Below are 24,966 nucleotides of genomic sequence, written 5' to 3'. Positions count from 1 at the left end.
CCCAAAAAGAATTGGGTCCTTCAGGGTTAGATGGATACACTTTTAGAACCCACACACTTCTAAGAATGGTTTTCTTAGTGTAAACTCCAACATACTTGACCACTATTTTACTATTGTGGTCCATTATCACCATGTTTTCGGTAGTGTAGCTTGGTGATGGTTCATGCTTGACAACCTTAGCCTTGATGGGAGCATCAACATTCCTCTTGACTTGAGAAGGAATTATGGTGGTCACACCATGTGCAATGTTCATCAAGTCCTCAAGGTTTGCTCCCTTGGTGAACTTGACACATTCCTTACCTTTGACCACCTTCCGGTCATTTACCTTTCCTCCCTTGTAATGTCCAAGCCCATCCTTTTTTTAGGATATCTTCCATCCTTGAAGTTAACCTTTGGCTTGGGCTTGACATTACCCTCATATCCATGCTTCACTAACATGTTCATTCTTTCTAGTTGAGCATTCTTTGCTTGGATCAACTTCTCTAGCTTAGCCACGTTAGCAACACAAGCTTGAACATCAACTTTATAACATTTTGAGCAACCTTCACTTGTGGAGTCATTGGAGTCAAGAGTTGCTTTGGAATTGGTTTTGGTGTTCCCCCAAAGAACATTATAGTTAACTTCAAGGTCATTGAATTTGAATGTTAAGCATAAGAAGCTTGCTTGAAGTTCACTATTAGTGGCCTTTAGGGAAGCTAGAGATTCGTTTATCAAAGTGTTCTCCTTTGACAACCTCTCATTTGAATCATTAGCTAGAGACAATTCAATAGCCAATTTTTTAACTTGCACCTTTTTCTCGTCAAGAGCCTTCTGTAAGGTAAGGTTTCTCTCCTTCTCAAGGATGAGCAAGTCTTCTTGCCTATCACGACACTCCCTCTTTTTCTCCAATTTCTCCATAAGCTATTTAATTTCTTTCAAATCATTATTTCCAAATTATTTTATCATGTAAGCTTTATGTTGTCCTTGCTCTTCTCCTTGTACCTCTTCTCCTCCTTTTCTTTGTTCTTCAACTGTGGGCAATCGGCAATGTAATGGCCCACTTCCTTGCACTCATAGCATCTTATTTGTGATGACCTCTTCTTGTTATCACCACCTTTCTTGTAGTATTTCTCCTTCATGAACTTCTTGAAGTTTCTCAAGACCAATGCCATTTCTTCATCAGTGGAACCTTCATCACTTGAATCTTCCTTCTTTGTCTTGAGATCTTTGGGACTTGATTCGACCTTGTCACTTGAGCTAGCATTGGATGCTACATTCTTGTTCACTTTGTGGCAAAGTGACTTGGCCACATCCCTCTCAACCAACTCTTGATGGAGAATTTCACCAAGAAGTTGATTGGGTGTCTTAGTCTTGAATTTTGCATCTCTTCTAATCATTGTTGCAAGAGTAGGGTTCCTTGGTGTGAAAGCCCTAATCAATTTCTTTGTTACCTTGTGGTCTTCCTACTCGGTGCTTCCAAGAGATCTAATGTCCGATATAAGGACCATTAGTCTATCATACATTTTCCTCATGGTTTCTTCATCATGCATGACAAAGTGTTCTAACTCTCCTTGCAACAAGTCCATCTTGCCTTCTCTAACTTCATCGGTCCCCTTATGAGCCTCTCTCAATGTGTCCCAAATTTGCTTGGCCACTTCAAAATTGCGGACTTTAGTGAATTCTTAAGCACAAAGAGAGCTTGTGATGACCCTCACGGCTTGCGCATTGCGGAAGTAGTCTTGAGCTTGTTCGGCTGTGGGTACACCATTTGTTGGAGGAGCCACACCTACAACAATAACTTCCCAAATAGAGGGGTGAACCCCGTAAAGATGCATTTTCATGTCATATGACCACTTGGGATAATCCATCCCATCAAAGAAATGAGGTTTTCCCAAATGGACCGATTGAAATTGTGAAGTAGGATCAGTTGAAGAGGTTTTCCCATCAAATGACCCATCAAAGAAATGAGGTTTTCCCAAATGGACCGATTGAAGTTGAAGAGTCGTTTCAGGGAATATTAGGAAGTTGAGGGGTCATTTGGTGGATTGTTTAGATAAAATATTCAATTAATCATTTTTTCAGGGTTAACTGTCCCGAAAAAAGGGGTTCTTCGAATTCCAGATCTAACTTCCATCATTTGTACCATCACACCAGTTATTTACTATGTGGACATTTTTACACTGCATGCCATGACTTTTGGATCCTTATTTCCAAACCTGAGAGATTTGGATTCAAGGCTCGAGGGCCGCGGGATACGTGGCATCGACTACTTATTTTTTTAAATTTATTTGAAAAAGCAAGGAAGATTCAAGACTAATGCGACCCTCAGCCTGATTCTCCGATTCAATCTAAGGCTTGGGAGCTACTCCATATGGAGTGCGATTTTTCATTCACACACCATACCAAAGAAATAATTCGGGGCATGAGCACCTCATAGCTTCGATGCAGCCAAGTAAGTACTCGAAGAAGAACTCCAAAACGGAGATTCAAGAGAAGCCGAAGACTGCTTCGAAAGTATTCGATAAGCCTGCAGTACTCAGCTACGAAGAACTCGGGGGCTTGTTAGACCTGGGGCTACGGGGCTATGTACATAATGTAGTTTATATAGGGTTAAGAGATAAAGCCCGTCTTATCTCTTATTTATATTGTTTTCTAGTCGTTTGGGTAGGAGATAAAGCTAGTCGGTACAGGAGGAAACTACCCGAATTATACCCGGGTACGATTCCTTGGCTGGTATTGATTAGATCCGTGTAACCCTGACCTCCCGGATATTTAGGGGGGGGGGGCAGGGGCCCCCTCAAAATAGATCATTCTACACCCAAGGGAATACAAACCACCATACAGGACGTAGGGTATTACGCGCCTCGCGGCCCATACCTGTCTAAAGTTTTGTGTTTCTTGCACCTTTGAGTTCCTGATCTCTGCGTCTCCTCACATAAACTTACCACCTTGGGCATACCCCTCGGTGGGCAGTCGGTAAAACACCGATAGGCACCGATGATTGCGGCCGGGCAGGCACACGTGGCCGACCGCGACACGATGGTGATGCGATGGGACGGCGGGGCCGGTGGAAAAGGAAAAGAGACAGGCGGCTCCGCGGAAAAAGAGGAAGAGACTGCGTGATGTTGGGACGGCCGAAAATTGGGAGGTGGGCTTCGGGAGCTCGAGCGGTGGAAAAGGTTTAAAAGATTTTTAAGTGAGTGATTGGTAATGCAATTTAAATAAGATAAAAACGCGGGCGTTACACGCACGCAAAGGGAAGCTGAGTTTTGCACGACATAGCTGTCATGTCGAGGAAGGAAAAAGAGAGGAGAGGGATGTTGATGGCTGAATTGGGTCGGATCAGGTTTAGGTTTTGGCAGTCAGAGGTTAAGGTCATGTAGCAACGACGCAAGTCACCGTAGCCAGCATTTACGACACCGGGGCATTGTCAGAAAACATCGAAATCGAGCTATGGCTCCTTTTCGAGCGTGATTTGATTAGGGAGAAGGATTAGATAACGAGAGACTCGATGGGGCATTTTAGAAAATCGGAGAGGACAGAGTTAGAAGAACGGACAATAAGGAAACGGCTCGGTCCGACTACGAGATAAAGAAAGAAAGAAAGAAAGAAAGAAAGAAAGGGCAGGCTTCTAGATAACTCTAGCTTGGCGAAGAAAGATAATCGACGGCGAGTGGCAGTCAGGTAGCTTGGACGAGCTATTAAGCTTCGGAAAGGAAAGGCAAAAGGCGAAAATATGGGTGTTCGCTTCGGTACCTCAAAGAGAAGCTTTTGATTTACTTTTTATCGTCAAAACACGACATATGACGAGATTACGGTGGTGGCCGAGCTCAACAACACGGTTCTATGGTCTTGGGACGAATTGGACCAGAAATGAATTAAGTCCAGCTTTAGATGAAAAGAAAAAGATTTTATTTTTCAAAACATATTTTCAATCTTAAAATTAATCTAGAAAAGTCCAGATAAATCTTTTAAACCATAAAAATATATCTTGAAGAATCCCCAAGAATTTCGGAAAAAAACTTAGGACACGACGAGTCCAAATAAAATACTCGAAGGCCAAGAAAAAGATTTTAGAGCTTTCCAATAAATGGATTTAGGTCTACGGAAAAAGAGAATAATTTCTAGAAAATTTGAAAAATTCTCAAAAACCCTAAAGATGGATAAACACATTCTAAAAGATATTCACATGCTAAAATTAAATATTTAGGGTGTGATACTAGAAATACCAAAACTATCTATAATTTGGCCGGAAGGAGTAGTAAACTTTTTCGTGTGCCTATATAGACACTAGAAAAGAAACGGATGCTGGGCCACACGGGACTCCAGGTCAGTGAGAATTTTCGAACCTTCACGATTACTCAAAGCTGTCCAGGAAATAAATGAGGGCACATCTAGTTCAATAGTCCAGCTTCAGAGCTTGCATGATTGCACTCAAGTATGTCGCACTGTTTTAGGACCAATTGGAACCGAGAGACTCAGCCCAGCAGTGACTACTTACATACCATTGTTTCTTGAAGTCCTTTGAAAATTGTGAGAATTAAAAGGATCCGAAAACATATTCCAACGGTCAACCAAGTTGTTCCGCAATGAGTCCACATCACTGCAATGGATGCGGATATACAAAGATTAACAGAAGCTCACATCTTTTCACTACAATTTTCTTAGCCTACAAAAATGCTAGTACCAGGCTACCAGCAGCCGACACTTCTTGTGCGACAAATATTGATCTTAGTTACAATCTACTTCAGCACCTTATATATATGACAAATTGCTTCAACAAAAGTCAACAATAATTGTTCCTTAAATGCAGCTATTTGTTGGTGATCCGTGCATGCATCCATGGACGTCAACAAAGATCGACGAGGATAGTAGCCTGCAGGTAGATCTGGGGAGCAGACAGAGGATGATCAACTTGGAACGGCACATTAACTCTTAAATCTGCAAAGCCGGTGCCAGATTTTGGTAGCTCCTTGATCACTAGCTAGCAGCTGCACTTAACTTCAGCCAAATGCTTCGGTTCAGCACTTAACTTCAGCTCCGTCTGTCACCTGTAATCCTATATAAACCCCGGACGGCCTCTCCTTGATTTCCATCATATCCATCCACTGCAACCTAATCAAGACTTCACGAGTCTTCTGAACTCGCAAGAACCAGCCAAAGCTTCCACAATGGGGCCTGTGCCTCGCCGTCTGCTTGCGGGCGTCGCTGCCGTCCTGCTAGTGGCAATACTAGCCCATGCTGCAGAGCCCGAGATGGCCTTCATGGTCGTCGGCTTGGCCAAGTGCGCCGACTGCACCAGGAAGAACATGAAAGCTGAGGCAGCATTCAACGGTACGCTAGCTGATCTACATGCAACCTCCAACCATTTGCATTTTGCTGGGAAACTTGTGTTTTCGGGATCTTGTAGAGAAAGATTACCTGACGAATTTTGCTGACCACGTTTTGTTTCTTCAGGCCTAAAAGTGGTTGTCAAGTGCAAGAATGCCGACGGCGTGTTCGAGACCAAGGCCCTCGGCGAGGTTGACAGGTCCGGCGCCTTCAGCGTCCCGCTCACAGCGGATATCCTCCGCGAGGACGGCGAGCTGAAGCAGGACTGCTTCGCGCAGCTCCACAGCGCCACCAACCAGCCATGCCCCGGACAGGAGCCGTCCTGGATCGTCCGGCCGTCCAGCGACGATGACAAGAAGAAGACCTTCGTCGCAGTCCCCGGCAAGATGCACTACTCATCAAAAGAATGCGCCTCCGCGTTCCTCTGCGACCATTTTCACAAGAAGCACCTCTTCCACAAGAAGCCCATCATGATGCCACACTTCCACAACAAGCCCGCGCCCGAGCACAAGCCGCCGACGTCCGTGCCAGTGTACCACGCGCCCGTGCCGGAGTACAAGCCGCCAACGCCCGTTCCGGTGTACCACTCTCCCGTGCCGGAGTACAAGCCACCCACTCCGGCGCACTCCCACCCGACGCCGATCTACCATCGTCCTGCCGACCAGAAGACCCAGAACCCCGAGACGGACCCTGAGAAGTTCAAGAAGCTCCTCCCCTTCATCAAGAAGAACCCTTTCTTCTTCCCCAAGTTCCCCAAGTTCCCTCCTGGCGAGGAGGAGATCAAGGTTTAGAGAGATCGGTCAGAGCCGAAGCATAGTTGTTTCGTCTGCATCCACTGTTATATGTAATGCTGCGTGGATCCTTACCTCTTTTGGTCTCTTGAGGGTGTTTCTTAGCTCTTACAGTAGGCCTCCAGCAGGAATAAAGCATTTGTTCTGAGGATGTAGGCCTGGATGAAATTATCATAAATTATTGGATAAATACATATAAGTTTGAGTTTTCCTACGTACGGTTGATGTTTCCATGTTGTCAAATTGTTCATGTTGGCCAGTGATTAATACCATGTGTCATTATCATTTTCTCTGCTGTCTTGAGCTCTTGATAAATACACATATAAGAAGCGACCAGCTCTTTCTGCATGGACGAAATGGGATTTTGATTTTGTGTAAGGTTAAGCGTGACTTATGGTCTGACTGACAGATTTTTTTCTGTACATGGGATTCAGACGAGACTCGCAAAAGCCCCTGCATGCCTTTGTAGTAGAGAAGATTTGGTCAGAGACTCAGAGTTCATAAAAGTGGTTTGTTCAGGATTCAGCCCTAAAGTATGACACAAGCAACATATTGGAATGGAACCAACCATGGAACATTGCTTGCTTTCCAGGTTCGAAGTACGTTGCATTTATAAGTTGTTAGTGTTATGTCTGCCAAGTTGAGAAATTCTGGGTATCAAGGAATGCCATCGCGGCTTGCAGAGACTAGAAATGGAATGCACTGGAAAATGGAAAAACTACAGTATTCACTATTGAACAGAAAATACAACAAAAGTTATCTGGTAGTATGACTTCTTGTAAATGGTGGGCATTATATAAAAGGTTAAACACAAACCCGGACGATTTCACTTTCACCAGCATCTCTAGAGGGCATTATATAAAAAATATGAATCTGCTGACTATCTACCAATCCACCATTTTTATAGCAACAAGGGGCTCATATAGTATAGGCAGCAATAAGGTAATCCGCTTCTGTTTTAGAAAAGCTCAAAAATAAATGTTCATTAACATTGTTGGTACATACAAACACAGACAGTGGTACCTCCTACTAGTGTGTCTAGCCTGAGGGACGCGAGGTTATCCGTAACCTCGCACTAAGCTTATGGGCGACAGGGCGTACGGCCCGGCCTGATAACTTGGGGCACGGTCTCCGGATCTCCCCCCACGCTCTAGCAGGTCCGGCACCTCCATGTGCCCGCAAGGACAAAGTGCTCAGGAACAGCTACTACGGGCCTGGACCTCCCATCCCACCGAGGAGGAGGTCCAGTGCCGCCACGTGCCCCTGAGGAAGCGGCCGCTAAACTAGCACCGCCACGTGTCCGGTGGGTTCTAGCCTTCTGTGAGAAGCAAGCCCAACTACCGCATTAAATGCGGATGGTTAGGGGGCGCGTGCCTGATACAGGGCATGGGCTGCCCTCTCACATGTTGGGCAGGTATGGGTGACATCACGGTAAGCCCGCCAGTTACCGAGGTGGCGCGTCTCATCACCGCGCCGCGTGCGAGGGCGAGGGTCGTATGGTCATATCACCGCGCCGCGCGCATGGGCGAAGGGTTATTATGACCTGCTACAGGAAGGCCATGGCGTGCGCTGCTACAGTGCGCGAAGGCTACAGCATGGCAGGTCAGTATAGCCCCTTCGCCTGTCAGCGGGAGCTGACTCTGCAGCGACAGCACGACTCCCTCTACGCATGTGAGCGGCAGCACGCCCAATGCTAACAAGACAGCACAAGACCATATCCAGACGGGGGATACACACGGAGGCTGGTGAGGAAGATCTCAAGATCTGATGCATTTAAGGCTCCGATGTGTACGTTATTTAATATGCCGCCGGGTCCACCTGTCGGGACCCCGCTCAGTGTACGCGCTCCCCTTAAGCCTATAAAAGCGAGAGTGCGCACGTTAGAAGGGGAGCTCTCACGAACACTCAAGCTAAGCTCACATGCACACAAGTTTTCACAAGCTTACTAGCAATACATCACACAGTGGACGTAGGGTTTTACACTCCGGCGGCTGAACCACTCTAAATCTTTGTGTGCTTCTCGTGTTCATACGCCTCTAGATCAAGCATTCCTTGACTTGCCCCAAACTCATCCTAAACTAGGATTAGGCAGGTGCACTCCGCCATCCGGCTGGAGAAATCCTCCGACATTTGGTGCGCCAGGTAGGGGCAGTTTGGTTTGCGCTCGATCAAGGCTTAAGACCTCAATGCCATGGGTAGTCAAGCACCATGACCACCTGATGGGGGAGGAAGTGGCGTCATCTGAGCCGCATGCCTCTCGCCATCCTCCATTGAGGGTTGTGGTGTGCGTCGTGTCGCAACATGCTGCAGAGTAGGCCTCCAAGGCCCTATCGCAGCCCGCACCAAACGGGCCGTTGGTGGCGGCCAGGGAGCTGCTCCACAACCCGTCGGAGGCGGCGGCCTCGCCTGACGCGTTGAGGCAATGGTGTGACGACGTCGACCGCCTCCTCAACTTGGCACAGGTCACCCCAAGCTCTGTGGGGGATCTGCGTCCAGGCAGTGCCGCCGTCAAGGGGACGCATCCGACTCTGTGCACTCCCCAATAGTGAGGAGTGCACAGACCAAAGACCTGCGGGCGGAACTCAACCGCAGACATGCAGGAGAGGACGCCCGCATCACCATGGAGCGGTCGCGTGAGCGCCAGCTCAACATCGAGGGTCGGAACCTCAAGGCCGAGCTTGACGCGGCTGTACCGAAGCCGCAGGGACACGTCCAGGCCCCGGTGGCTGGGGTGGGCTGCACAGCGCTCGCTGACCACCTCCGAGTGGTGGCCTGGCCGTCCAAGTTTTGGCCCCACCTACCAGAAAAGTACGATGGGTCTACCAACCCGTCAGAATTCCTGTAGGTGTACATCACCGCCATCACAGCGGCTGGGGGTAACGACGCCGTAATGACAAGTTACTTCCACGTAGCCTTGACAGGGCCAGCCTGGACTTGGCTCATGAATCTCACCCCAGGATCCATCCAATCCTGGGGAGAACTGTGCGCGCTGTTCATGGCAAACTTCGCTAGCGCGTACCAGCAGCACGGCATGGAGGCCCACCTCCACGCTATGAGGTAGCAACCCGGGGAAACCCTCCGAGCCTTAATCTCCCGCTTCACCAAGGTACGTGGAACCATTCCACGTATTTCCGATGCATCTATTATCATGGCTTTTCGACAGGGGGTCCGTGATGACTAGATGCTGGAGAAGCTGGCGACCCATCAGGTGGATTCCGTTACCACCTTATTTGCTTTGGCGGACAAGTGCGCCAGGGCTGCTGAGGGCTGTGCATGGCACTCTACCCCTCAAGGAGGGCCCACCCAGATGGGGGGCTCCAGTGCTGCTGCCCCTGGTGGCAGCAAAAAGAAGAACAAGAAGAATCACAGTGCAAATAAGCCGCAGACTGGAGCTTCGGGCGCTGCAGCGGCAGCAGCCGGGGGCCAGAACCCGCGCAGCAAGCATCCGCGCCAGCAGCATAGCAACCCTAGGTCATGTCCTGTCCATCCTGGGGACCGCCACAGCGCCTCCAAATGCCGCGAGATCCTAAAACTCACGGTGCGTGTCAGCAAGAGGCGCGAGTAGGCCTCCAAGGATCACTCCTCCCTGCCACGGTGGTCTGGCAAGGAGAAGGTCTTCGACGCTGACGTTGCCGCAGCGGAGAAGGAGTTGGGGTACCAAACCCCAAAGAAGGACCTTAAGGGTCTCTACAACGAGTCTGACTCCGAGTCAGGGGGTGACGAGCGCGGCAAGAAGCTGTACGTCATGTACGGCGGCAGCTCGGAGCTCGTCTCCCGGAGAGACGTCAAGACTCTTCGCCAGGAAGTTTTCTCGGTGAAGCCGGGGCACCGAAGGAGGCGCCCCACCAACGGTGGAGGAGCACCACATCTCCTTCGGGCCATCCGACTACCCGGAGAACATGGCGGGGGTCAGGGTGCTACCACTTGTCACCGCCCCTACCATTGCCAACATCAAGCTCCACCACATTCTGATCGACGGAGGCGCCAGCCTCAACATCATCAGCTATGCAGCGTTCAAGGAGCTGCAGATCCCGGAGTCCAAGCTGGACCCATCACGCCCATTCTTTGGAGTGGGCCCACATCCCATCTACCCAGTGGGGACCATCTCCCTGCCTGTCATGTTCGGGACGGAGGAAAAATTCCGCACAGAGAACATACAGTTCGATGTCGTGGAGGTCAACCTCCCATTCAATGCCATCATTGGCAGGCCGGCTCTATACCGGTTCATGGCTGTTGCCCATTATGGGTATCTGGTCCTTAAGATGCTGTCCCCTGCAGGAGTCCTCACCGTCCAGGGTGACCGGACCGCTGTCGTAGCGGCAGTAGAGAAGCTGCATGCACTGGCAGCGGGTCTCACCCCGGCTGCCAACGCAGAGGGGTCCGAGGGCGCACAAAGTTCACCTGTCAGATACGGACGATGTCCCCGTGTAGACCATCCAGGTTGGAGCGGAGCTGTCCCAGACCACCCGCATCGGGGGGAACCTGGGAGAGAAATAGTAAAGCGCGCTCATCGCCTTCCTCCGGGCAAATACCGACATGTTCGCCTGGGAGCTGTCACAGATGCCCGGGATCCCCAGGGAAGTGATTGAGCACCATCTGAAGATCCACCCCGATGCCAGGTCGGTGCGACAAAAGCCACGAAAGCAGTCCATCGAGCGGCAGAACTTCATCCGTGAAGAGGTCCGCAAGCTGTTGCAAACTGGCTTCATCGAAGAGGTCCACCACCCCGAGTGGTTGGCCAACCCGGTCATCATCCCAAAGGCCAACGGGAAGCTTCGGATGTGCATCGACTACACCAACCTCAATAAGGCTTGTCCAAAAGACCCCTATCCACTTTCACGTATAGATCAAATTGTAGATTCCACCTCCGGGTGTGACTTGCTATCCTTCATAGATGCCTATTCTAGTTTTCATCAAATCAAAATGGCTAAGGCAGATAGGAAGCAAACAACTTTTGTAACAGTGGATGGTCTTTATTGCTATGTTGTGATGCCATACGGTTTGCTTAATGCCTTGCCCACCTTTGCTCGTGCAATGAACATTACATTAGGTGGCTTGATTAGAGACATAGTTGAGGTTTATGTTGATGACATCGTAGTCAAGACTAGAGAAGCGAATTCCCTAATAGGAAATTTAGCCCAGGTCTTTGACAAGCTGCGTGCGATATGTACGAAGCTCAACCCCGAGAAATGTGTCTTTGGCGTTTCGGCGGGGAAACTCCTCGGGTTCCTGGTGTCACACCGGGGGATCATGGCAAACCTGGACAAGATCCAGGCAATTGAAGCAATGAGGCCCCCTGCACGACTCAAGGACGTACAGAGGTTAACGGGGTCGCTTGCAGCCCTCAACCGCTTCATCTCGAGGATAGCAGAGAGAGCTCTCCCCTTCTTCAAGTTGATGGGGGGTCCAACCCATTCACATGGACTGAGGAGGCAGAGCAAGCCTTCCAAGAAATGAAGCAGTATCTCACCTCTCTGCCAGTACTGGTAGCTCCAGAGCCGGGTGAGATGCTATTTCTGTACCTTGCAGTGATGACTGAGGTGATCAGCATGGTGCTGGTCGCAGAGAGGTCTGAGCAGCTCATACAGGGGGCCCCTGGGATCCCCCCGTAGGAAGTGGAGGTCTGACCTTCACTGATGTAACAACTGACCCTGCTTCGGGGGGTCCAGCCGGGTCCCGACCTGGGAAAGAGCCAGAAGACCTGGGGTCTGCAGAATCCCCAGCTCAGGGAGAAAGGCCCAGTCCCGCTGCTAAAGTCAAGACTATCCAAAAGCCGGTCTACTACGTCAGCGAGGTCCTACATGAAGCAAAGGCCAGGTATTCCGAGATGCATAAGCTCCTTTAAGCTATACTCATTGCATCCCGGAAGCTCCACCATTATTTCTAGGCCCACAAAATTGTGGTGGTAACCTCTTACCCATTGAGGGCCATCTGTTGGTGTTTTTACCGTCGGCCTACCTAGGGATACCCTAAGGTAGGTGATTATTTGGTGAGGGATCACCGGATCTAGAACTTGAAGGTGAACGCAAGGACACAAGACACAAATTTAGACACGTTCGGGCCACTTGAGTAGCGTAATACCCTACGTCCTATTTTGGGGCGTTGTATATTGTGCCCTGCGCTTGGGTATTGAGTTGCTTGTTGGCCGCTCTTTGTTGGTTCTCTGCCTATCTAGGTATCCTGCGCTCCTTTATATATCTCAGGGGATAGGGTTCCTAGTAGGATTACAATGTAGGAGTCCTAGTAGGATTATAAGGTATGAGTCCTAATAGGATTATAGTGGAATCCTAGTAGGAATCAGACTTCTTTTTCCTCACAGGTAGCTTCCTTGTGGTACCTACGGGATCTATCCCTGACAAGCCCCTGAGCTCTTCATAGCCGAGTACTGCAGGCATTTCGAGTACTTCTGAAGTAGTCTTCGGCTTCTTCTGAAACTCCATCTTGAAGGTCTTCTTCGAGTACTTCCTTGGTTGCATCGAGGCTATTAGGTGCTCATGCCCCGAATAGCTTCAAGTCTTCTTTTGTATGGGGTGCGATGGAAAATCGCACTCCATATGGGGTAGACCCCGAGCCTTAGGTTGAATTGAAGAATCAAGCTGAGGGTCAAATTAGTCTTGAATCTTCTTTTCTTATCCTTTGAGTACATTTGAAAAATAAATAGTCGATGACACGTATCCTGCAGCCCCCGAGCTTGAATCCAAAACCCTTAGGTTCGGAAAAAGGATCCAAGAATTGTGGCATTGGTGTTACTCTGAAATTCTGAGAAAAACTCTTCGCCTTCTGCACAGTGAAATTGAGCCTCTCGCTGGTTTATTTAACCGCGCGGTGACTTAGGGTTTCTTCTGCACTCTCAGTTTTCATATGAGTCATCTTCGAGTAGTTTTACGTTGTCTAGCCCCCAAGCTTACGAGCCAGAAGAGCGGAAGGAGCCATGTCGAGTAGTGTGCATCGCCCAGCCCCCGAGCCTGGGAACTAGCGGAACTGTGATGGCACGCCGTGCTGCTTGGAGTGTTGTTGCCGAAGCTTGATCTAAAAAAAGACAATGCATACATTATATAGCATAATGCGAAGATACCGAGTAGTACTCAGTAATAATGTGAAGACACCAAAATTTATTCGGTGTAAAAATTGCTGTGTCGAGCACTTTTTTAGGCCATTTAAATCTCATGAGTAGTCCACCCTTTACGTTCACTCGGTCCCAGTTTAGCCTTTGCCCATAGCATGTACAAGTCGCTTAGGTCTCTAGCCTTCACTCATACAGGACAGGTCGCTTAGGTCATGATTGGAGACTCGAGGTATCATGGATTAAGGCATTTGGTACTCGAGTAGATTAGTGACCATTAAGAGGAGACAACAAGCAGAAAGTAGTCATCATGCGACAAAGAGGATGCGCAGTGCGCAAAAGGTAGTCGACAAAGTGTAGCTCTGGAGGGTTTCAATGCCCATCGAGAGTCGTACATGGATAAGTAGTCGGCGAAGTGTAGCTCTGGAGGGTTTCATGCCCATCGAGAGATATACACGGATAAGTAGTCGGTGAAGTGTAGCTCTGGAGGGCTTCAATGCCTGTCGAGAGACGTACACAGATAAGTAGTCAGCGAAGTGTAGCTCTGGGGGGTTTCAATGCCCGTCGAGAGACGTACACAGATACGTAGTCGATCATGGTGTAGCCCCTGAGGGTTTCATGCCCGTCGAGAGGCGTACCCAAAAAGTAGCCGATCTTGTGAAGAACAAGTCGGAAAAGGTATAAATCACTTAGCTTGATTTGTGGATGAATGTCGACGAAGCCGTGGAGCTCATTGATGGAGCTGCAACAGTTTGTTGATGAAGCTCGACTAGTCGGAGTCGATTTTGACTAGTTTTCATGTTGAGACGAGTAGTTGATGTAGTCGTTGCTGTGAGGCTTGCCCTCGACTAGTTTCTAGTTGAGACGAGTAGTCGAAGTAGTCGTACTAGTCGCTGCTGCGCGCGGACATTGCCGCACAAGCCGAAGTTGAACTGGGTCGTCGAGGTCGGCGGCAGCGGTGCATCGACGTTGTCAGACCCGGGGCCACCGGGCTGGGTACGTAACGTAGTTTAAAGAGGTCTAAGAGATTAAGTCCGTCTTATCTCTTATTCATCTTATTTATCTCTTATTTATTCTATTTAAATAGGAGATAGAGCTAACCGATACAGGGGAAATCTACTCGAGACATGTTGTGGTACGATTCCTTGGCTGGTCTTGGTTAGTATCTTTGTAACCCTGGCCTCTCGGATATATAAGGGAGGTCAGGGACCCCTCTCAAAACAGAGGATCATTAGGTCATTCTATAACGAAGGCAATACAAACCATACAGGACGTAGGGTGTTACGCTCCGTGCGGCCCGAACCTGTCTAAGTCTTGTGTTCCTTGCACCTTCGAGATCCTGATCTCGGCGTCCCCTCACCCAAAATTTACCACCTTGGGTATACCCCTCAGTGGGCAGCCGGTTAAACACGGACAGCTGGCGCGCCAGGTAGGGGAGCGCGTCGAAGATCCACTGGCGAGCTCGATGGCATCGTTCAAATTCATCAGGTCAGTTCCCTCCCAGGGTACGACATTCGTCTTTGGTTCATGGGTCTGCATCGCAGATGGTGTGGGCAATTTTCGGCGATTCCTCATCGACATGAAGCCAAAGACTCCCGTTGCGGATCTCCGCAGCAACCTTGACAAGTTCGTCGACGGGCTCGACAACTTGCCGTTTCATGCCTCTGCAGCACAGATCGAGACAAAGTCTGCTCCAGTCTTGACTTCTTCTGGTGTTGCGACAACTTCCCCTGGTTTGGACTTGTTCCAATCTAGGGATCCGCATAACCGATCTCAACTCGGCTTGTGCAAATCGGCCACTGATCTTCAGGAGGCCAACGTCTCTGGGTCCCTCTCTATGTTAGAAAAGGACCTGGACTTGCTGCTTTAGGGTGGAAAGCCTGAAGCCACCGCGTGTCGGGGGGCTTCGGGTTGTTCCGGTACCGGTGACCTCGTGGTCACCTCTTTGCCGGAAGGGCACGTTGTGCACTGGAAGGGGATGATGCTCTCCGATTTACTCGAGGCAGAGGGTCGACTTGAGGCTCACCTCGAGCCCTTGCCCTTTCAAGAAGGCAGGCCATTGGCCACCGCGGCGGAGGGGTCGACTGAACTAGTCGACGAAAGTTCTCATGAGCTTTCCTCCCGCCAGGTGCTAATGGCCAAAGAAGGCGAGGACGGTGGGGACCTTCCCATCGTCAACTTTGAAGCAATCTCCGAAGATGAGATCACGGCCAACGCCGGTGACGAGAACGACGCCGATCGTGAGGCGCGGAGGGCCAGGAACAGGGCCCGCACAATCCGGTGGAGGAGGGCCAACGAGCGAAGGCGATCTATGCATCGCGAGCTCGACCCTGAGTTTGCCGCCGTAAGCGAGCGGGGTTTCAGGACTCCAGTGGCCAGCATCGCCAGGGTAACGGCAATCCTCGAGCGTAGCCATGATCTGGAAGTGCGTCAGGCGCTCCTTTATGCATAGAGGGCCTGGATCCAGTTGGATCAGCACAGCCCGGCATCCACCATCAAAGAGGAGCGCGTGGGTGAGAGCCGGAGTCAGGCTCACAGCCGAACGGCTGGAGGCCGTCCTCGACTCCAGCTCAGTAACGACAACGCTCGCGGGAGACAGGCCCCTGGCGGGAGGCGGCAGCCACCGCAAGGGGGTCAACCGCGATAGGCCAATCATCGACTTCCTCCAGAGGACTTGCGCCAGCACATCAATGAAGGTCGCGACGCGCGGACCGTGATCTTCTCCAGGCGCAAGGTCCGCGAAGAAGTCGAAACTGAACGTACTGACTGTAGCGACCGATTCCCTGCTTTTTCTGCTCGTTTCAGCAGCTAGAAATATCCAGAGGGCTTCAAACCGATCGGCATTACCAAGTATGACGGCAAGCAAGCCCCTCAGCAGTGGCTTCGTTGCTACTCCACGGCCATTGAGGTCACAGGGGGTTCGAACATTACCAAAGTCGTCTAATTTCCGATGGCTTTGGACCCTGCGCCGCTCACATGGCTGGAAAGCCTTGACAGCAACTCCATCGATTCCTGGGAACGCCTTAAGAAAGTTTTCATCGACAACTTCCAGGGAGCGATTGCTCATGCAGGTACTCGTCACGATCTTGCTCAGTGTAAGCAGGAACGTAATGAGCTATTACGGTCCTACACATGTCATTTCTTCAACGTCCGCGCCACCATCGCCAACATCTCGGAGGACGACATCATCGATTGTTTCTACAACGGCATCACCGACCCGGGCATTTACAAGGATTTCAGGCGGAACAGGGCGAAGACTGTTGCGGGCCTTCGTGATATGATGCACGATTGGTCCGAACAGGAGGAGAAGATGCGGGAGCGGTTCCTGCGGCGTCAAGATAGCAATCTGCGGCGCCCAAACGACAACCGCAACGACAAAAGCCAGCGGGACTTTTCGGGTCCACTCCGGAAATGAAAGCCAGATGATGTCATCGCGGCTATCGATCGTCCTTCGCGGGGCAAGAAGTCGACGACACAGGAGGAGTTCGAGAAACTCCTGCAGAAAAAGTGCCCATGGCATCCGGGCGCCAACCACGCCGCCATTGACTGCTACCACCTTCAGAGGACGTTCAGGAACCCCGGTGGTGGAAAGAAGAATAAGAAGCCTGCTGACAAAGAACCTGAGGATGACGACCACAACGACCAGGGGCGCAACCCGAAGTTTCAGGACGCCTCGAAGGTCGTCAACGTCATCTTCGGGGGAGACGAGGATTTTTGCTCCAGGCGGGACCAGAAGCTGCTTCTTCGGGAGATTATGTCCGTCGAACCGGTGGCACCACGACCACTCCGCTGGTCGGAGGTCCCCATCTCGTTCTCTCGCGACGACCAGTGGACGAGCTTTTCGGAGCCCGGTAAGTTCCCCTTGGTCCTGGACCCTGTGGTGGCAGAGGTCAAGCTCACCAAGGTCCTCATCGACGGCGGGAGTAGGCTCAATCTCATCTTCGTCAGCACCCTGAATAAAATGGGCCTGGACTTCAAGGACATGTTGGTTCCCAGCAAGTCCCCCTTTTATGGCATCGTCCCAGGTAATGCGGCGCACCCGCTTGGTACGGTGGTCCTTCCAGTCACCTTCGGCACGCGGGAGAATTATCGTACTGAGTTCATCAAATTCGAGGTGGCTACTTTTGAATCTTCTTACCATGCAATACTGGGTCGTCCGGCACTTGCCAAGTTCATGGCAGTGCCGCATTATGTCTATCTGCTTCTTAAGATGCCAGGACTCGGTGGAGTACTCACCCTCCGTGGCGATCTGAAGAAGTCATACAACTGCAATCAGTAGGCGATCCAATATGCTTCGACTACTTGCGTGCCAGATGCTTCGGGAGAAGTACTCGCGGCCGCGCAGCAGCTTTCTCAGTCCGGGCTGGAGATTCCCTCCAAGAAGGCCAGCAAGTCGAGCATCCAGTTGACAGATGACGTGGCCCTCAAGGCGATCCAGCTCGTGGAGGGAGATTCATCTAAAACCGCCATCATCGGCGCGGGCTTAGGTGACAAATAGGAACTCGCGGTCGTCAGCTTCCTACGGGCTAACCGAGACATATTCGCGTGGAAACCAGCGGATATGCCAGGGGTGCCCAGGGAGTTGATCGAGCATGCTCTGAATGTACACCCGAAGGCTACGCCCAAAAAGCAACGCCTGCGAAGGTTTGCCCACGATAAGCGTGAGGCCATCAAACGGGTGATCACTAAACTTCTCGCGGCTAGGTTCATTAAAGAAGTAATCCATCCAGAGTGGGTAGCGAATCCCGTTCTTATAAAGAAAAAGAATAATGAATGGAGAATGTGTGTCGACTACACCGATCTTAACAAGCACTGCCCAAAGGATCATTTTGGGCTGCCGCGCATTGACCAAGTTGTCGATTCGACGGCTGGTTGTGTCCTTCTCTACTTTCTTGATTGTTATTCAGGTTATCATTAGATCGCGCTCAAGGAAGAGGACCAAATCAAGACAGCGTTTATTACCCCGTACGGGACATATGCTTACAAAACCATGTCCTTCGGGTTGAAAAACGCAGGAGCAACATACCAGCGTGCGATCCAGATGTGCTTCGTGGATTAGCTGCACCGGAATGTTGAGGCCTATGTAGATGACGTGGTCATCAAGACCAGGGATTCCAACAACTTGATCGCTGATTTGGAAGAAACATTTAGCAGTCTGCGCAGATTTCGGTGGAAACTCAATCCCACCAAGTGCGTTTTTGGAGTACCTTCAGGGAAATTGCTCGGGTTCATCGTCAGCAACCGGGGCATCGAAGTCAACCCTGTGAAGATCACGGCCATCACTGATATGGAGGCTCCGGCCATAATCAAGGATGTGCAGAAGTTGACAGGTTGTATGGCGGCCTTGAACAGGTTCATCTCCCGACTCAGGGAGAGAGGACTACCTTTCTTCAAGCTCCTAAAATGCCAAGACAAGTTCCAATGGACGGAGGAGGCCGAGCAGGCTTTACAAGACCTGAAAACTCACCTTTAGTCCCCTCCGATCCTTACAGCACCGCTATCGGAAGAGGATCTACTACTCTACATTGCGGCAACAACCCATGTTGTCAGCAGTGCTATTGTAGTCGAGCGGGGTGAAGAAGGCCATGCGTTTAGAGTGCAGAGGCCTATCTACTTCGTCAGCGAAGTCCTCTCCGATTCCAAGGTACGGTATCCAACCGTTCAAAAACTTTTATATGCAATTTTAATCACATCAAGAAACCTGCGCCATTACTTCGATGAATACAAGATCACTGTGATTACGAACTTCCCGCTGGCGGACGTTCTTCATAATCAAGATGCCACGGGACGTATATCCAAGTGGGCAGTAGAACTGGGGGCTTTGTCAATTGACTTCAAGCCACGCACTGCAATCAAGTCTCAAGCTCTAGTTGATTTCATCGCTGAATGGAGGGAGAATCAAGTACCAACTCCAGTCGACAAGCCAGAGCACTGGACCATGTATTTTGATGGGTCCCTCAAGCTCGACGGCGGCGGCGCCGGAGTTTTGCTCATTTCTCCACAAGGCGAATAGTTGAAGTATGTCCTTCAGATCCTATGGAAGGTATCCAATAATGAAGCTGAGTATGAAGCTTTGCTTCATGGGCTTCATTTGGCGATATTGCTAGGGGTCAAGCGACTACTTGTGTATGGCGATTCTCTTCTCGTCGTTCAACAAGTCAACAAAGAATGGGACTGCAACAAGGAGACGATGGATGCTTATGTACAGGAAGTGCGCAAGCTGGAAAGCAAATTTTCTGGCTTGGAGGTTCACCACGTGCTACGGGAGCACAATGTTGGTGCGGATACCCTGTCCAAATTGGGGTCAACACGTGCTCAAGTCCCGCCGGGAGTTTTCGTCCAGGAGCTCAAGCAGCCATCAATCACGCCTCCTCCGCAAGCAACCATCGATTCGGGTCCCCAACAACCCGATCGAGAGGTTATGGTGCTGGGGGAGGACTGGCGAGGGGATTTTATCGACTTCATTCGAGATCAAAGGCTACCAGCAGGAATTGACGCCAAGAGCGCAGCAGCGGTACGCGTCCTGCAAAGAAGCAAGGGTTTTGTCCTGGTCGACGGCAAGCTCTACCGGCGTGGCGCCCGGTCAGGAGTTCTCATGAAGTGCGTCACAAAAGAAGATGGCTATGACATACTGCGGGAGATCCACGAGGGCGTCTGCGGGAACCATGCGGCTTCAAGAACGCTGGTTGGGAAAGCATATAGGGCCAGTTTCTGGTGGCCCACTGCAGTGACCGACGTGGAGGATCTCGTGCGCAGGTGCCAAAATTGTCAATTCTTTGCCAAACAGGCTCATGTTCCAGCCCATAGCCTCATCACCATACCGCCATCCTGGCCTTTCGCTTGTTGGAGCCTTGACATGATTGGGCCCTTCACAATGGCACCAGGCGGTTTCACCCATGCTCTGGTTGCTATCGACAAGTTTACCAAGTGGATTGAGTACAAGCCGATAGCCAAGCTCACACCAGATCGGGTTGTCGGCTTCATCTCGGATATTTTGCACCGTTTCGGCTTCCCCAACACCATCATCACGGACTTGGGATCAAATTTCATGGCCAACCAGTTCTGGGAGTTCTGCGAGAACGCATGCATCGAGGTTAAATATGTCTCTGTTGCCCACCCAAGGGCCAATGGACAAGTCGAGCGGGCAAATGGTATGTTAATCCATGGCCTCAAGAAGCGACTTTATGATGAAAACAGCAAGAAGGGGGGCAAGTGGATACACGAGTTGCCACATGTCGTCTGGGGGCTTCGGACTCAACCGTCCAAAGCCACAGGACACACGCCTTTCTTCCTTGTATATGGATCGGAAGCTATTTTACCGGCCGATGTCATGTGGAAGTCTCCAAGGGTCGAAATGTACAATGAAGGCGAGGCAGACGAGGTGAGGCGGTTAGAGCTCGATTCTGTTGAAGAGGCTCGCTGCACCGCTCTTGTTCAGTCAGCCCGATACTCGCAGGGGATCCGGCGTTATCATGATCGCAACGTGAGGGAGCGGTCATTCAGTATTGGTGAACTGGTCTTGCGTCGCATCCAGGACGTCTCCGGCCTACACAAACTCAACTCAAGGTGGGAGGGCCAGTTCATCGTTAAACAGGTCACAAGACCAGGGTCATATCGACTACAATATCCCGAAGGCCAAGACATTCCGAACTCCTGGAACATCCAGAACCTGCGCAAGTTCTATCCATGAGAAGATGCCCGGTGATAGCTGAACCCCCGGGGGCTTCGACGATCTCTTTTCCTCGAGATAATTTGGAGGCCACGTGCCACAAGACTCGGGTTGTAAATATCCCCACGAGCCCACGGAGGCCACGGCCATGCATAGCTCTCATATAAACTGACTCCTCGCCATGAACTTTGCGGAGGCTGCGGCCGCGCTCATATCCTATCGACCTCATGTCTTGAAGGACGCTTCAGCTCCCATCATACCCTATAAAATCAATCTCCACCACAGCCTTGTATAGTCGCACGCGACAGCAGTTGCATTTACTCCAACAAAATCGATCCGTTTGCACTAGTACAATATGGCTCTACACAACGGTAGCCTTTTTCCATCACAAGCGGCTAGGTTGTAAAACCGCTTGAGATGTGCCAGGCCATTCAAACCGCTTGTGATGTTTAAGTATCACAAGCGGTCCGAAATTAAAAAGCGCATGTGATATCCGCGTCAACATCACAGGCGGTTTATAAGACAACCCGCTTGTGAGTTTATCACCATCACAGGCGGTTTTTAACCTGACCGGCTGTGATATAATTTTGAAATCACAAACGGTCAGTAATACGAAACGCTTGTAATGCGGGACATGTGTCACAAGTGGTTTTAGAATCTTAACCGCTTGTGATGGATTCATATCTCAAGCGGTCTGTAACAGGGAACGCTTGTGACGCTGGATACGTATCACAAGCGGTCAAGCTAAATAGAACCGCTTGTATATGAATACCAAACCGAGTAAAATTGCATAGACAGAGGTCCTTCGTCCAGAATCACAGAATGAAATATACTCAAGTCCAATATAGATCAATACAGAATCACAGAATCGATATTCTTTCAAGTCCAATATAGATAAATACAGAATCACAGAAGGGAAATTTCTATAATCTACAAGTAACAAATTAATATGTAACACTATAATGAGCTCCAACAAATGATCCTTCTAGCTGAGACCTCTCCTGGGCATTGCTGCACATATAGGCAAAACAAATCAGTTCACTGTGACCTTTAGCATCAACATGAGCATTTATATTGTTAGTAGAAAACCACCATATATATATGTGAATGAATTTAAATAGTACACATAGAGAACTTGAGAGATTTTAAATTCATTGGTAACCACAATACATAGTCGATCGGACACATGACAAATACAATTTGATTTATACAATTTTTCATGAACTACCATTTTTCCGCATGTATGGCTTCAAGTTCTTATCAATTTTTTTTTCCACACGCTTGATTCTCTCAGGACCATTAAAGACGGACATCTCTTCATACTTATTGTATTCCTCATCTCCGTCTCCCACATTCTCAACTCCAACAATTTTTTGCTTTCCAGAAATAACTACATGGCACTTCTCATTTGATGGATCGAGTACATAGAACACTTGTGCAACACATTCGGCGAGAACCCACGGGTCATCTTTATATCCTACTTTCTTTAAGTCTACCAGTGTGAGTCCATAGTTGTCCACTGTCACCCCCCGGGATGTTGTACCCATTGGCACCTAAATAATGGTATTTTCAAGCTCGGACCATAATCAAGTTCCCATATTTCCTCTATGAATCCAAAATATGTGGTCTTCTGTCCCTGTAGGTCAAAAGCATCAATACGAACACCGCTATTTGCACAACACTTTTCATGTCTTTTGATTTAGTGTGGAATGTGTACCCATTGATGTCATATGCTTGCCATGATGTCACTAAACACGATGGTCCAGAAGCCAAATTCCTCATTGTTTTCTCTTCCAAAGAGTCTCCGGATGGGATGTTTTTGTCCATTAACCATTCGCTAAAACGATGTTTGTGCTCCCTCATGATCCAGTCCTCTGTGCGGTTCTGATTTTCTTACGAAGCTCATCTAGGTGTTCCTCAATGTAAGGTCGGCTATCGCGAGATGTTGTAGTACACTACCATGAGCACAATGTACTATCTTGTAATCCTCGACGCGGAAAGTTTTCCTGCCCATTCTCCCTCTCCCACATAGTTTACCTCATGTTTAGGTACAGCCACCTATCATTGTTCCATCTCTGATGTAATCTATACAGCTCTCAATCACTTCTTCTGTAGTGTATCCCTCATGATTGAACCCTCTGGGTGAGCGCGATTTCGCACATAACTTTTAACACTGCCAAGTACCGCTCCAACTGAAACATATGATGTAAATATAGTGGCCTAATATTTTTATCTGATCCACGAGATGTATGATAAGGTGTACTTGCATATCAAAAAATGATGGAGGAAAACACATTTCAAGCTTGCACATAGTCTCGATGATGTATGCCTTCAGATAGTCCAAGTCTTCTAAAGCTATTACTTTTTGTGACACGCATTGAAAAAGTAACACAAAACGTGTGATGACAACTTTGACATGCTCTGTTTCGAGGGCTCTTACCGCAATTGGGAGGAACACCGTCATCATCATATGGCAGTCATGAAGTTGTAACCAAATAGAGACAAGTCCTTCATCCTAACTAGTTTGCTGATATTGGATGAGAAACCTGTGGCACTTTGATCCCACGCAAACATTTGCAAATTTTTGTTTTCTCCTCAACTGTCAAGTTGTAGCTAGCTGGGGAAGGTAAGGCTTCCCTTTGCCACTATCCACTGAATGAAGTTCCGATCTGATTTGAAGATCTACTAGGTCCCGGCGTGACTTAAGTCCATCCTTTGTCTTACTCGGCATGCCAGTAAGGTTCCAATGATGCTATCAAAAACATTCTTTGTTACATGCATCAAATCAATGCTGTGGCAAATTTCCATATCCTTCCAGTATGGGAGGTACTTGAAAAAAATCGATTGCTTCTTGAAAGTTGTGTCAGTTGAAGGGTCAGTTCTCTTTCTCTTTTCTCCTTTGTTTTTTTTCCCCTTTCCGAATACAACCTGAATGTTTTTTACAATTTCAAAAATGAGTTTCCTGCTATAAGGCTTCGGTGCACCTTCACTTTCCAGTTCATTGTTAAATTCCTCTTTCATCTTTCGGTACTTATGCTGCTTCATCAAGAACCGTCTGTGTCCCATGAACACCAACTTTTTGGATGATTTAAGGTATAAGGAAGCAGTTCCATCCACGCACACTACACAACCATTCTTCCCTTTGGTCTTTTGCCCTGAAAGTGTGGCGCCCCCGGGAGAATCATGGATGGTAACAAATATAATTGCTCTTAGGTTGAAATACTCTGGCGATACTCATCCATATTCGAACTCCTTCATTCCAGAGCTTCGCCATATCTTCATAAGAGGTTCCAGGAACACATCAATATCAACACCAGCTGCTTTCGGACCTTGAATAAGAATAGTCAACATAATGTACTTCCTTTTGTGACACAACCATGACGGAAGGTTGTACATCGTCAGAGTCACGGGCCAGGTGCTATGTATACTTCTTTTTTTCACCAAATGGATTCATTCCGTCTGTACCCAAAGCAAATCTTACATTTCTGATTTCTTTGGCAAACTCAGGATACATATGATCAAAGTTTTCCACTGTGATGCATCAGCAGGGTGTCGAATCTGATTGTTTCTGCTTGTGACTTTCAGCATGCCAGCGCATAAGCTCAGCCTCCCTAGGGTTCGAGAACAAACGCTTCAAGCGATCAATTACTGGAAGATACCACATCACCAAAGCTGGGATCTTTGACCTCCTGTTGCCATCCATGTCATCAAAAGTGTCATCATCAATTTCAGGTCCGATAGCGGCTTTCTTGTTTCTATTTATCTTCGCGATTTTGCTCACACACTCTTGATTGTAGCTCTTCTTGTATCGACTGACATTGCAAACTGGGCATCTTGTTGCGTTCTCAAAACTCACCACGATACAGAATAAAATGGTTCGGACATGCATGAATTTTTTGCACACCCAGAGCTACGGGAGATATAAGCTTCTTCGCTTTATAAGTGCTGGTTGGTACTTTGTTGGGTTTTGGTAGGAGTTGGGACAGAAATTTTAAAAGATCTGTGAAGCTACTATCAGACCATCCGACGCTAGCCTTCAACTTAAGAAGTTCAAGAACTGTACGCAGTGTAGTAAACTCTTTGTCACAGCCCTTTGATTCATCATATAAAGGTTCTTTTGAGGCACTTTCCAA

The 24,966-nt window shown here is 49.0% G+C and overlaps 2 protein-coding genes and 1 pseudogene across 2 annotated transcripts; 1 reads left to right on the top strand and 2 right to left on the bottom strand.

The window, feature by feature from the left end:
• Positions 1–941: 941 nt before the first annotated feature.
• On the bottom strand, positions 942–1,376 carry LOC112872958. Its single transcript, XM_025935992.1, has one exon. It carries the CDS (start codon positions 1,374–1,376, stop codon positions 942–944), a length of 435 nt encoding a protein of 144 aa, XP_025791777.1.
• Positions 1,377–5,080: 3,704 nt separating this feature from the next.
• On the top strand, positions 5,081–6,319 carry LOC112876208 (proline-rich protein 2-like). The gene is made up of 2 exons (XM_025940263.1): positions 5,081–5,313; positions 5,437–6,319. The coding sequence occupies exons 1-2, from the start codon at positions 5,151–5,153 to the stop codon at positions 6,099–6,101; spliced, it is 828 nt and encodes a 275-aa protein (XP_025796048.1). The 5' UTR covers positions 5,081–5,150; the 3' UTR covers positions 6,102–6,319.
• LOC112872957 overlaps positions 6,203–24,966 on the bottom strand; it is a 32,321-nt pseudogene continuing 13,557 nt past the window's right edge.

Source organism: Panicum hallii, chromosome 9, assembly GCF_002211085.1.
Source record: "Panicum hallii strain FIL2 chromosome 9, PHallii_v3.1, whole genome shotgun sequence".
Taxonomy (NCBI): Eukaryota; Viridiplantae; Streptophyta; class Magnoliopsida; order Poales; family Poaceae; genus Panicum; species Panicum hallii.
This window is presented reverse-complemented; position numbering and strand designations above follow the sequence as displayed.

What these genes read in the sequence shown, in the direction of transcription:
- LOC112872958 (XM_025935992.1), bottom strand. Translation starts at nt 1,376, where the DNA reads ATGATTAGAAGAGATGCAAAATTCAAGACTAAGACACCCAATCAACTT.
- LOC112876208 (XM_025940263.1), top strand. Translation starts at nt 5,151, where the DNA reads ATGGGGCCTGTGCCTCGCCGTCTGCTTGCGGGCGTCGCTGCCGTCCTG. An exon ending in AGCTGAGGCAGCATTCAACG is followed by an intron (nt 5,314 to 5,436) that starts GTACGCTAGCTG and finishes TTGTTTCTTCAG; the next exon opens with GCCTAAAAGTGGTTGTCAAG.